Below are 12,927 nucleotides of genomic sequence, written 5' to 3'. Positions count from 1 at the left end.
AAGCCAGATAAAGCACCACTACTACAAGCCATGCTCCTGAGACAGTTCCAAGGACTGATCACTATGTTCTTGATGAAGGTTCTCTTCTACATCACTTGTGGGCAGAAGGAAGCACCATTGCTGATAATTATGCATCTTTCACATTTGATCAATATGGCAAGACCACGGTTGTCTTTGATGGATACACTGGTGGACCAAGCACAAAGGATAACACGCATCAGCGCCGCAAGAGTCGGGTTGCAAATAAGGTAAACATATTAGATGCTGGCAATTTGCTGGCAAGAAACGCTTACTCAGTGATGGCATTTGTTTGGATATGTGGTTTGCCCATGCATTTTCAGGTTGTGACACTACTTCAAGAATATTTGGCGTAGGTATGAAGTCTGTATTGCACAAAATCATCAATGGTGATCCTGTATTACAAGTTTGTCACAAGGCATTTTGCATTCACAGTATTGAACAAGAATATGTAGAAAGTGAAGGCTGCAGAACAATGTATCCCTGTTTAATGGTCAGCAATCAGAGTCTTTACGCTACAACTTTCTTTCCAAAAAGGTTTGTACAGCAAAGAGCTTTGTTAAACCTGAAAGACTTCCACCCACAGCTGCAAAGCTTTACTCCAGGAGAACGTATCTACAGGTCATGCATTGGACGGGTAAAAGTGATGGTATGAATCCAACTTAATGGAGATGGATTGTTCAAGGTGACAAATGTGTTCCACTTATGATGAAAAGAAGTCCAGCACCAGAATCTTTGCTGAAGATGATTCGATGCAATTGTTCTGCAGGATGCATCACAGTGAAATGTAGCTGCAGAAAGAATAGACTCAATTGCACTGGAGCATGTAGACACATAGGCCAATGTGAGAATATGGATCAAGAATTATTCTCAGATGATGATGATGATGATGATGATGACAACTAATTATTCCAACATATATGTATAATACAATGTGGTTGATGTTACTACTGCAAACAAAGGCATCGCATCGTGGTATAGCAAGATGAATTATGTGTTACTTCAAGAATATACTATTGATTTTTATAATGGTGATTATAGCTGACAGCCATTTTGAAATGTAAATATGGCTGCCAAATTGGTACATCATCTTCTTCTAGTTACGGCTCAACACCCCAGGTACAGAAAAGCTAGTCGGTATATATGCCTACTTGAAAGCATAATATTAACGGTGCTATAGGTGCAAATGATGTTGGTTATTTTAAAAGTTCTGTCACTTTAAGTTTCAAGTTACAATACGTGCATAATTAAACTCAATAAGGCAACATATACCAAAATGGCGGCCATTTTGAAATTCACTCTTGCTGCCAATTTGGTTTGTATGCCTACCTCTATATAAATTTGAATGGGAATATTGGTGCAAAGGATATTGACTATTCTAGAAAATCTAACGCCTTAAGTTCTACTTACAATTATGTGCATGATTTGACTTCATAAGCCAAAATACCAAAATGGCGGCCATTTTGAAATTCATTATGGCTGTCAAATTGAACCATCTGAATTCCACAATATAGAGATTCATTACTACATCCAGTAATGTACTTCTGAACAAAGTTGTCACCAGTGGAACCCACAATAACGAGTGAAAAATTGATGAAATCAGTAGATTAATGGGTATTTTTCCAGCTTTTGGCGGCCATTTTGATTACGTCACATTTGGACCCTTCGCCCAAGTTCAATTTTTCTAAACTTTTGATATATTATTTGTTAGACCTTATACTGCAAGAAAATACCAAAAAACCTTCTGTTGCATTTTTTTGGGGACATGTGGTAACTTTACTCTACTATATAGCCTTCTTCTTCTTATACCCGCATGCAATAGCATGCAGGGTATCTTCCCATCCTGTGGTTTCTTCTCCTTATACCCGCATGCGCAGCATGAACGGGTATATTCCCATTCTGTGGTTTCCTCTCCTTCTCCTTCTTTTCCCATCAAACACATCATTCTGTCAAGGCTAGCGCTAAAACTACAAAGGCCCCAGGGCCCATATGTGGTACACTCATTGGCCCTACCCCGTAGAAGTGCCTTTTGCCCATCTTGGCCCCAGAGGTCAAAGGTCACGGGCCCCAGGGGCCCAAATGTTAAAATACAAAGCATGCCGTTTCTCATCAAATAAAGCAGCCTCACGGCCCTGAGTTGGTACACTGATAGCCCCAGGGGTACTCTATATATACAAGTTTACATGAGCCCCATATGTCATATATTATGGGCCCCAGGGCCCCAAATGTTAAAATAAGGGGCAACAGATTGACAAGGCTAGCTCTAAAACTATAAGGGCACTAGGGCTCATATGTGGTACATGTATGAGCCCTAAGTTGTAAATGTGCCTTTTGCCCATTTTGGCCCCAGATGTTTAAGGCTAGGGGCCCCAGAGGCCCAAATGTTAAAACAAACGGCCGGCCGTTTCTCAGCAAATAAAGTAGCTACAGTGTTCAGATTTAGTATACAGATAGGTCTTCAGTATCATATTGTCATATGTATATATGATCCCCATATGTCACATAATATGGGCCCCAGGGCCCCAAATGTTAAAACAAAGGGCCGGTCGTTTCTCAGCAAATAAAGTAGCTACAGTGCTCAGATTTTGTACACAGATAGGTCTTCAGTATTCTATTGTTCTATGTATATATGATCCCCATATGTCACATAATATGGGCCCCATGGCCCCAAATGTTAAAACAAAGGGCCGGTCGTTTCTCAGCAAATAAAGTAGCTACAGTGTTCAGATTTAGTACACAGATAGGTCTTCAGTGTTATATTGTCATATGTATATAAGATCCCCATATGTCACATAATATGGGCCCCATGGCCCCAAATGTTAAAACAAAGGGCCGGCCGTTTCTCGTCAAATAAAGCAGCTTCCGGGCTCAGAATTTGTACACCGATATCACCTGAGAATTATTGTTACTAACACCCACCCACCACACACACGTAGGACTAAACAGACAGATCCGTATTATAATATAGATGATGGAAATCGGAAATACCATCAGGAAGAGTTAAGGCTGTTCCAGTTAAATTACATACCCATTGGCTGTTCCATTTAATTTACATACTCCCTCTGAAGTGGCCCCAAAATAGGCTGTTCCGTTTAATTTACATACACCGATATCACCTGAGAATTATTGTTACTAACACCCACCCACCACACACACGTAGGACTAAACAGACAGATCCGTATTATAATATAGATGATGGAAATCGGAAATACCATCAGGAAGAGTTAAGGCTGTTCCAGTTAAATTACATACCCATTGGCTGTTCTGAAATGGCTGGTCCATTTAATTTACATGCTCCCTCTGGAATCTTTTCCCTAATCATATTGCATAGCCTCACTGTGAGTAAGAGATACTGACAACAGCAACCTATGGAGAGTAAGATAGATGACTTCCCTGGGAGGGGACTTTTTACAATTTCTTTATTTTAAGTGCTACGACAGTGCAACCTACATTCAATTAAAGCTTGTGACTTGGACTTTAACTTTTTACACATTTTCTGCCCAATTGGGCGACTTTTTACAATTTCTTTATTTTAAGTCCTCAGCAAATAAGGACTGTAAGTTTGGGTACACCGATAACATGCGGGTATAGCCGTATTTGTGTACAAATATATAGCCTTCTAGTTCTAAATGCTTCGTATAAAGAGGAAGCCCCGCCAGAGCAGTTCTTCTGGGGAGAACCAAATCCGCCTGGTTATCAAATTAATCAGTGACAAGGTTATCTCTGAATTTAACAGGTGCTAATCGATGTTTTAATGTTATTGCATCAATTAGCACCTGTAAAATTCAAATAAACCTTGTCACTGATTAATTTGATACCCAGGCTTGGTTTAATTCACCCAGAAGAACTGTTCAGGTGGGGCTTCCTCTTAAATAAAGGTTTCAAACATTTTACTATGATCACAAGGCCAGATAACAGAGAGGTCCTGATAAAAGTGGTCCGGGTATTAAAGGGAGATGGGACTATATAAAAGTGTTACAACTTCATTTGTTAAATTCTATTGTTGTCTATTCCAATGCAGGTGTTTGTCCATGTGTCCACAGCATACGCCAACTGTGACAGAACCCACATAGATGAAGTCGTATACCCGCCACCTGTAGATCCCTACAAACTTATGAATTCAACAGAGTAAGTGTTTTCAATTAAATTTCCTTTCAAATTACAGCGAAGGCACACGTATATAACGTTCGGGAACAGCAAAAGTACACGGTGCATAATTATGTCTAGTTTTGGGCAGGATAGACACTAGGTTCTGGGTCTACTTTTGGTAAATTATGAGACTTGGGATTGACCTTTCACCCTGGATATTTACATTTTTTATACGATTGCAAAATTTAGAAAATCCCTTAGGAAAATTGCAAACAAACAACTTGTGCTTCCTAATTAGACCCGGTTCCCCCACCCCAATTATGGTCGGTGCACCCCCCAATATGATGACACACGCTACGCCACTGTTAGGGGACATGGAAAAGATCACAGTTGCTGCTCAGGCAAATAATTATAATGAGTGTCACTATAATCAAAAACCGAATTAAAAAGACTAACTTGCGTACGACGTCCTGTCAACTAGACCGAAATGCTGTACTGCGCAGGTCAGCAACCAACCACACCGCGCCTTTGCCTTGACGCCTGACGCAAACTAGTCTTTTTAGTTCGGTTTTTGATTATACCCTGGTATCGTGCGTTACATGATGAAATTATTAGGGACGCACCATTAGATTCTCGGGGGGGGGGGCATGGGTCAGGTGGATTTTTTTTGCTACCTTTGGCAGAATTTTTTTTTTCGCCGCCTACCGCGGCGAATCTTCTATTTTAAATTTTAATGTATACCTTTATACATATTTGGGTGGGGAAATTTTTTTTTACTAATCAGGGAGGCAAATTTTTTTTTTCATCTCACTTTTCAGATGGATGTCAGATGAGATGATTACAATGCTGACGCCAAAAATCATAGGAAACAGACCAAATACATACACCTTCACTAAATCCATCGCAGAACACGTATTCGTAGAAGAGGGCGCCGGTTTACCTCTGTGCATCGTCAGACCGTCAATTGTAGGAGCAACGTGGAAAGATCCGTTCCCGGTGAGTGTTTATAAAATATATCTATATACTCAAGTCAATATCGATTCTCGGACTGAACCAATTTTAGGAGAATCATTTCGAGAATCCATTCTCTGATTTTCGCTGAAATTACATCCCTGGGGTGCACGTGTTTGCAAATTTGTTATAGGTGGGGGTGTGTGCATGAGCGGGATATTAGGGTGTGTGTTTATGTCCGAACATGTAAAACTATTATGTCCGAGGACCTTAACTTGAAAGCCCGCCAATTCTTCAAGTATCTGCCGGCCCTCTGCCCTCTTGTTTGTTAAGGTAGCGCATATTTTTCACAGTGTAAAATGTGTAAAAATATATGTTATTTTGGTAACATACAAGCTATTTTACACAAAAAGGCATTTACACACCTTTTGACCTAGACTGAATTTTTCATTATGTTTCACTACCTGGCGAGAATTGATCAAAAATTGAATTCCCTCCTGAGATTCGTATCTGTCAATGAGTTGACCAGATCACAGGAATGTCATAAATAGAGGCAGTATATAACACAAATGGGTCAATGAGTTACATAAAAATGACTTTGGTTCCCAAGAAGTGAGTTTTGCCTGAGGCAATTTGTGGTTAAATGTTGATCCCTCACTACAAGAGTTATTACCGTCGATTTGGTTGAAAAGGTCCTTTCTCAACAAACCCCACCCAAGCGGTTGGGGTGGAGGTGGTGGTGTGTAGGTGTATGTGTGTGGGGAGGGGACGTGCCGTCCCAAATTTGTCCCGCTATGAATCCTAATAGAAGCAAAGTTAAAGCAAATATTGCCCTGTGCGTCTTTCCTTTTAGTCCTAAAACGCTGTATTTTGCGCGCTTCGCATGCACTAGTCCGTCAAATACCAATATTAACCTTCATTTGTGGCTACAAATTTCAAATCTTTTGAGTGTTTCCCGCGCAAATATTCCAGTAAATCAGGCACAAAATATGCTCACCCCTTTAAAAATTGTAATGCTCCGCCCTCGACTGTAGTACATGTAGCTAATAACTCCCGACTCAGGAGGCTGGTCAACTGGTGTCAGGGGCACAGATCAGCTTGGACAATAGAAACAAATTTGGGTCCTCGTCTCCTAATGTCATGAACAGAGACGAGGGGGCCCACTACCTTAGTCACGTGTATGATCCTCTCCTGACTGTAAATACACCCTCTGCAGTCGGAATTCGTCCTACCGGAAGTAAGGATCGACCAACATCATTCTGATGATGCCTATCGACCATGATAGGCGAAACCGTCAAGTGAGTTAAATATTTTGGGTTTGTGCACAAGAAAATTAATTTACTAAATTAGTTATGATATCAATTAAATGTCCATTATTTGATAACATATAAATCTTTGCCTGTATTGATACTGAATAGTTTAAATTTAGGAGAATATACCGTACCGTATACGATAGTCCTTGTATATATACCGAAACTCTTGCTGTTTATAGTGAGATACAGTTACCGCACACAAATTATATACCAACTAACATTACCGTACATTTGCAATGTCCCCGATGTCACACGGGGAATATGTAAATATTGTGGCGCGGGCTATAAACAGCCCAATCAACAGTATTACCATGGCGGCAAACATGCATACTGCAGTTACTGTCCGTTTTCCTATAGGGCATACACAATACACAGAGCTCTCACAATTCACGCGTGACCTCTACAAGTAGTGTATGTTAGAAGTATAGGCAATTGCCTAATTAACGCCACTGTGTGAAAAATAACCGGCCAATATTTAAAGTATTATCTGAAATTCTAGAAAATATAGTTTTGTAACATGTCCTAAATTTTTAGCTAATTTAGGTGTTTGGAAATATTCGCACTTTGGTGTTTTAGTGTATGTTATAGGTAATAGGACATTGCCTAGTTAACGTCACTGTGTGAAAAATAACCGGCCAATGTTTAAAGTATTCTCTGAAATTCGAGAACATATAGTTTTGTAACATGTCCTAAATTTTTAGCTAATTTAGGTGTTTGTAAATATTCGCACTTTTGTGTTTTAGGAAGGATATGTAAACGACAGATAACACCAAAAATATAAAGAAATTATTTCCAAACCGTGTTAAGTCTGCACACCATTATGCTTCTCATTTTCAAGAACGTTGGTTAACAATAAGCACACTATTGTCTCATTTCGTAAACAAAAGCGTACACAATAGTGTTACCTTGCGTTCGCTTTATGATCGTTCACCCAACTGAAACTATAATACCAGCTCATTGCTCATTGCACAGGTAAAACAGAAACATGTGTCGTGTAGATTTAACCAGAGAAGAGCTGATTTAATCAGTTGAGCTGTTTTCAATGAGTGGTATCTTGGTTTAATAGCTTTTAATGGGGTTTAAGTCCTGCAAAGGTCGTGGTGAATTCTACTGTAGACATGACCCCATCATGGTAGCTTCTGTTTTGATAACTCTAGGCGGTGAGAAGCGTTCCGAACGCCCTGCGCGCATCCTACGCATCATGTATATAGAATCTACTACTTCCGGTTTTACAGCACACAATTTATTCTCGTGTATTTATAGTGCAAGTATCTCGCGCCAATATCCATCGGTTGAGCAGCAAATCGATGTGCGGTACATACAAAATACTGGATGTGTTTATAGTGAGCAAGTTTCCGGATAATTTCTGACCGGATAGAAATTATACCGCAATATACCGCACATCTGCGCTCACTATAAACACGCTGTAAGTTCATGCCTAATTTTAACACCAGGATTTTTTCAAAGTATATCCAAGCACCATGTTTTATCCGACATCACTGAAAAAAATAAAAATTTCAAAGCAAAAAGGTGTAGGCCTATCTCTGAATTGTGCTGATTTCAACATCGTATCGATTGACGCAGACTCCCAGACACTTAAAATATAAAACAAAAACCTGGTATGACTCGCATATCAAGCGTGGTGTCCTCAGTGCTTGTGTTTTAGAATACGTGTTTTATGATTTTGGTTTAGTTCAACACATTGATAATTATTATTTCATTTTTTTGCAGGGCTGGATTGATAACTACAATGGGATTAGTGGACTATTTATAGCAGTAAGTAAATACGACTTTAGACAAATTGGGGATATTATTTAGGGGTACTACACCCTGTGGTAAATTGTGACTATTTTTGCATTTTCTCAAAAATAATAACACACTGATAACAAAGGTTATGTATATTATTGGGGCAAGGAATCCGATTACTACACTGAAATTTCAGTGACTAAAGACAAGCGGTTCAGTTTATATGATAGAAAATGAGGTACATTCTAGCAATACCTCTTTTCTTATCATAAATAACAAACCACTTGTCTTGGGACACTGAAATTCCAATGTAGTAATTGGATTCCTTGCCCCAATAATATACATAACTTTTGTGACCAGTGTGTTATTATTTTTTGAGAAAAATGCAAAAATAGACACAAATTTATCGAGGGGTGTAGTACCCCCTTAAAGGGACACAGTCATTTAATTATGCCACCAAACACGTAAGCATTATAAAAACCATTTTTCAATGTTTTGAATATGTAATTAAAAAACCCGACCCTGTTGCCGATTTCGAAACTCTTTTCTTCATTAAAGCTCTACATGATTTCGGGTTAATTTGGTTACTTTTATTTTTTGCCAAATATTAATTATTATACAACATTATTATGGCCATTTTAAGCCAAACTTATGAGGTAGAATGAAAGAAATCTCACTTTCAGCTACTTTTATTTTTTGCCAAATATTAATTATTATACAACATTATTATGCGAGAAATCTCACTTTCAGCTGCTTAACTGTGGTGTTCAAGGGGGGATTTAAAGTCAAACTTCCTCTATTGTCCTAAACATGCAATGAATTTGGCTGAATCTAATTAGGTTGCGACCTTTGTAAACATTACAAATATGGCAAAAAATCAGATTTGACAAAAATTGACCATTTGGCTCATTTTAAAATAAAGTTCGCTATTTCTATTTTCAAATGAGGTTCACTCTCTCTAATTTCAAATGAGGTTCGCTATCTCTAATTTCTTATGAGGTTCGCTATCTTTTCAAATGATATATCGCTTTCTCTAATTTCAAATAAGGTTCGTTATCTCTAATTTCAAATAAGGTTTATTTTCTCTAATTTCAAAGGAGGTTTGCTATCTCTAATTTTCAAATGAGGTTTGCTATCACCAATTTCAAATCCTATCCATCGTAAGTCCTATTGTAACATTAACATGTAAATGTACGGAAAAGCTACAACAGTTGAAATCCATTCACCCGGACCCCTTTGGAGGACATGACTTTTTTTAAATAAAAATTCCTTTAAAAAGAAATAGGGCGAGCAAAGTCATGTCACACTTCATGTGTGAGAGATTATTAAAATAATTTCTCACACAGGAAGTGTGAAATTCCAGTGAGGTTACTTGAACAGGTGACTTCGATTGAAATATACACCCGGTGTCACCAATTTCCTCCACACGCTCATGATGTTTCTTGGGATGGGGGAAATCTCCAAACTTTTATTGTGTTATATTATTAATCTTAAGGTGGTACGAAAGGCAAAATCAAGTTGCTCTGATTGAGATTAAAATAGACTTGTTGCAGAGAGATATGCAAAATAATCTTTATTCTAAAATTTGAGCCAAATCGGACAAACGGTTTTTGAGATATTGCTGTTGAAAGATTCTTTGTGTTCTATTGTTTTTGCCAATATATTGATGAAGTTAATGAAGAAAATTGGCAAAATGTGCTCATTAATATTAATTTTTGCCAATATTTTGCCAATATTTTATGAATAAACCTTCATACTACTTTTACCTTTAAGAATTTTGACCTGAAACTTTGCCAATGTGTCTCTATGACCTAAACCTTTAATATGTTATTTTCCCGCAAATCTAATTTGCATATTTGCATAATTAATTAGGCCATAGAAACACATTGGCAAAGTTTCATGTCAAAACCATATAAAATAAAAGTAGTATGAAGGTTTATTCATAAGATATTGGTATAATATTGGCAAATATGAATATTCATGAGCACATTTTGCCAATTTTTCTCATTAACTTCATCAATATATGATAATACATACACGAATGAGCCGTAAATGTCCTCAATTGTATTCTGAGTTACAGTGTAAAATGGGCATGAAGGTCGTATTCATAGGTACCTCAATTTGGTGCTACGTGTACCTCATTTAATGAGATACACGTAGCACCAAATTGAAATACCTATGAATATGACCTTCATGCCCATTTTACACTGTAACTCAGAATACAATTGAGGACATTTACGGCTCATTCGTGGTGTACGGTCACATATTGGCAAAAACAATAGAATACAAAGAAACTAAAAACATGCATATCTTGACAACCGTATGTCCGATTTCCTTCAAACAAAAACTATTTTGCTCAGTGTATTTAGCTTAACTTATTCAATCTATTCAAATGGTTCTAAATTCAGTTTCTGTTTTCCAGAAACATCGTTTCGAACCCCCTTAAGGCATGGGGCCATTTTTAAGCGATCTACAAAAAAGTTTTTTGATACGTTCTTTGATTTCTAAAAAAGTAAAATCGCAGTTTAACAAATAACGGTTAAAATGAAAGCCATTATTGTAGGGCTAATTATTGTATCAATTTGAAAGGCCTGACACCAATATAAACATTTGTTTCGGTGACCCAAGTTCATAGTCACAAACGTTCACGCACTTTTTACAGATGGCCTAGAATTGCATATTTCGGTTTCAGCGATTGCACGAAAAAAGGTTGTATGTTTTTGAAAAGCGTTTCCGCTTGGAATGTAGATAGTTATTGTTGATTTTACTGTTCGCGATTTTTATTTATGCACTCTTTAGCCGACAATTTTCAATGCATTTTACACGATAGAAATGTCGCTTGCATAAATACCGATATTTTTAACAGTATCGGGTTTTTTAACCAACATACCTTCCACATTAGTTCCCAAGAATTGGATGAAACCATAGATACCATATCAGACTGCAGGTGACGGATAGATTTTAAACTAGAATTAAAAGAATCGGCGTAGGCCCTCTCAAAATTTAGTTTCGAGATATATCGCCTTGTGCAATTTTGGACAGCTTTTTGGCTGTTTTGTATAACAAGGAAATGTTTTACTTACCCCAAACTTCTCACGTAGTCCTTACTCAATGTCCGTTGCTGTTTGGTGTTATTCCAGTAATCCGATTTTAGTTATTTAATTGCATTTTAGCACAAGTTTGCACACCGAACGGTGTGCTATATTCCCAAAACTGTTAATGGCGTCAGCTGGCGTCAGGCTCGCCTTATTTCAAACCAAGTCGTAGATGTGTGACACTAAATTCAGGGTTTTTATATTGGCAATTCAAACCTACGACAGATTTGGTGGTTTGCGATAGGCGATACCATTTTCCACGATTTTATGATATCCAGCTATATAGGCCTAGTATTTCATTTGATTACACTGAACATGGACATGGCTAAATCTCTACAGCCATCATGCACTGATCATTATTTTGCAGACCCGGCCTTTCGCATCGGTTCCACATGTAGTAGTCCTAAGCACCACATTAGATAATGTTAACAAAAAATATTTATAAAATATGCAGGGCCGGATTTACCATTGGGTCAGATGGACCAGGGCCCAGGGCCCCCGAAATCTGGGGGCCCAATTTGGCATGTGCATGTTTCTTTTTAGCCCGAATACACCATATTTTGCACCAAAATATGCTAACATTTTTTACGCGCTTCGCGCCCACTGGGCTTTTATAATTATAACAAAATTCACCTTAGTTATTTTGGGCTAAAATTGTCTGAAATCGAAATGTTTCTCGCGCTTCTTGCGCAAATGTCTTAGTAAAACCCATCTTATTGTAGGCTCCTTATTTGTAAACCAAAACTTGGTCACTTGAGTGCACATGCCTTCCCCACGGTGAGTTTGGGGGCCTCCGAATTTTGGCCTGGCCCAGGGCCCCAAAAAGGTAAATCCGGCCCTGAAAATATATATACAAAATTAAATTCATGTTAGATTTATATAGCGCTATGAATCAACTAGGCCGGTTGCAGCCGAACACGGCGCACACCTATCCGCTGCTAAGATTGTAATCACCAATATTATTACAATATGGAATTTTGAGCGCTATGAATGAGCAAGAGCCGCCTCCTGTGTGAAATCTGCTATGGGAGATTTGATGATCATATCTAGAGCAACACCTGTGTTGATTCAATTCAATGCCTCTCTTTTATCTATTGACCTCAAATAAAAGGATTCGAACCATTATAAATAGCGTCCCTGACCTAATTTGACACATATTTAATGAGGCGAAAAGGGATTGGTCTGGAATATATGCTTGACTGAACTCAATGCGATCAGTACACTGTCCTATGCCTCATTGTGATGAGGCGGGAGTTTTAAAAACACGGCCCCTGAACATAACATAAAGCCCGAACATATTTCCAGACAAGGAACAATAGCCATAATACAGACAAACTGTCTGGCAATGACGTCACAATAGTCTATAGTATGATCAGTACAGAATAGTCTGTGATCGTCTACAGTATAATCAGTACTAAAAGTCCAGAGCGATTTTTCATTTATTTTCTAAAATTAAAAGAACCACTTTTCAGCGGGAATTTTTGTAAGTTGCACAGCTGAAGTTGTGAAAGGGTTGAAAGACTACAATATTACGGCATAAACAAGAATATGTTTGTTTGGTCTTTATTCCTATAGGCACATCCCTTAAATCATGAAATGCAAGACCCATGGAAAGAAAGACGTGATTATTGGCCCCCGACACTCTTTTCCTATAAGATCAATGTATTAATATTAAGAAATACACTGGAGTTTTGAATTAGAACATGGACTGGCCT

General features: G+C 38.1%; 1 protein-coding gene across 1 annotated transcript in view; it reads left to right on the top strand.

Annotated features, from left to right (window-relative positions):
* Positions 1-12,927, top strand: part of LOC140168031 (fatty acyl-CoA reductase 1-like) — a 59,767-nt gene that overhangs the window by 18,092 nt on the left and 28,748 nt on the right. Inside the window, exons 5-7 of the mRNA XM_072191334.1 lie at positions 4,040-4,146; positions 4,926-5,103; positions 8,103-8,147. Coding sequence (XP_072047435.1) covers positions 4,040-4,146; positions 4,926-5,103; positions 8,103-8,147 — 330 coding nt within the window. The remainder of the gene's footprint in view (positions 1-4,039; positions 4,147-4,925; positions 5,104-8,102; positions 8,148-12,927) is intronic.

Source organism: Amphiura filiformis, chromosome 13 (genome assembly GCF_039555335.1).
Source record: "Amphiura filiformis chromosome 13, Afil_fr2py, whole genome shotgun sequence".
In the NCBI taxonomy this organism is placed as follows: domain Eukaryota; kingdom Metazoa; phylum Echinodermata; class Ophiuroidea; order Amphilepidida; family Amphiuridae; genus Amphiura; species Amphiura filiformis.
The sequence above is the reverse complement of the archived record's forward strand: the minus strand, read 5'-3'. Positions and strand labels throughout refer to the sequence as shown.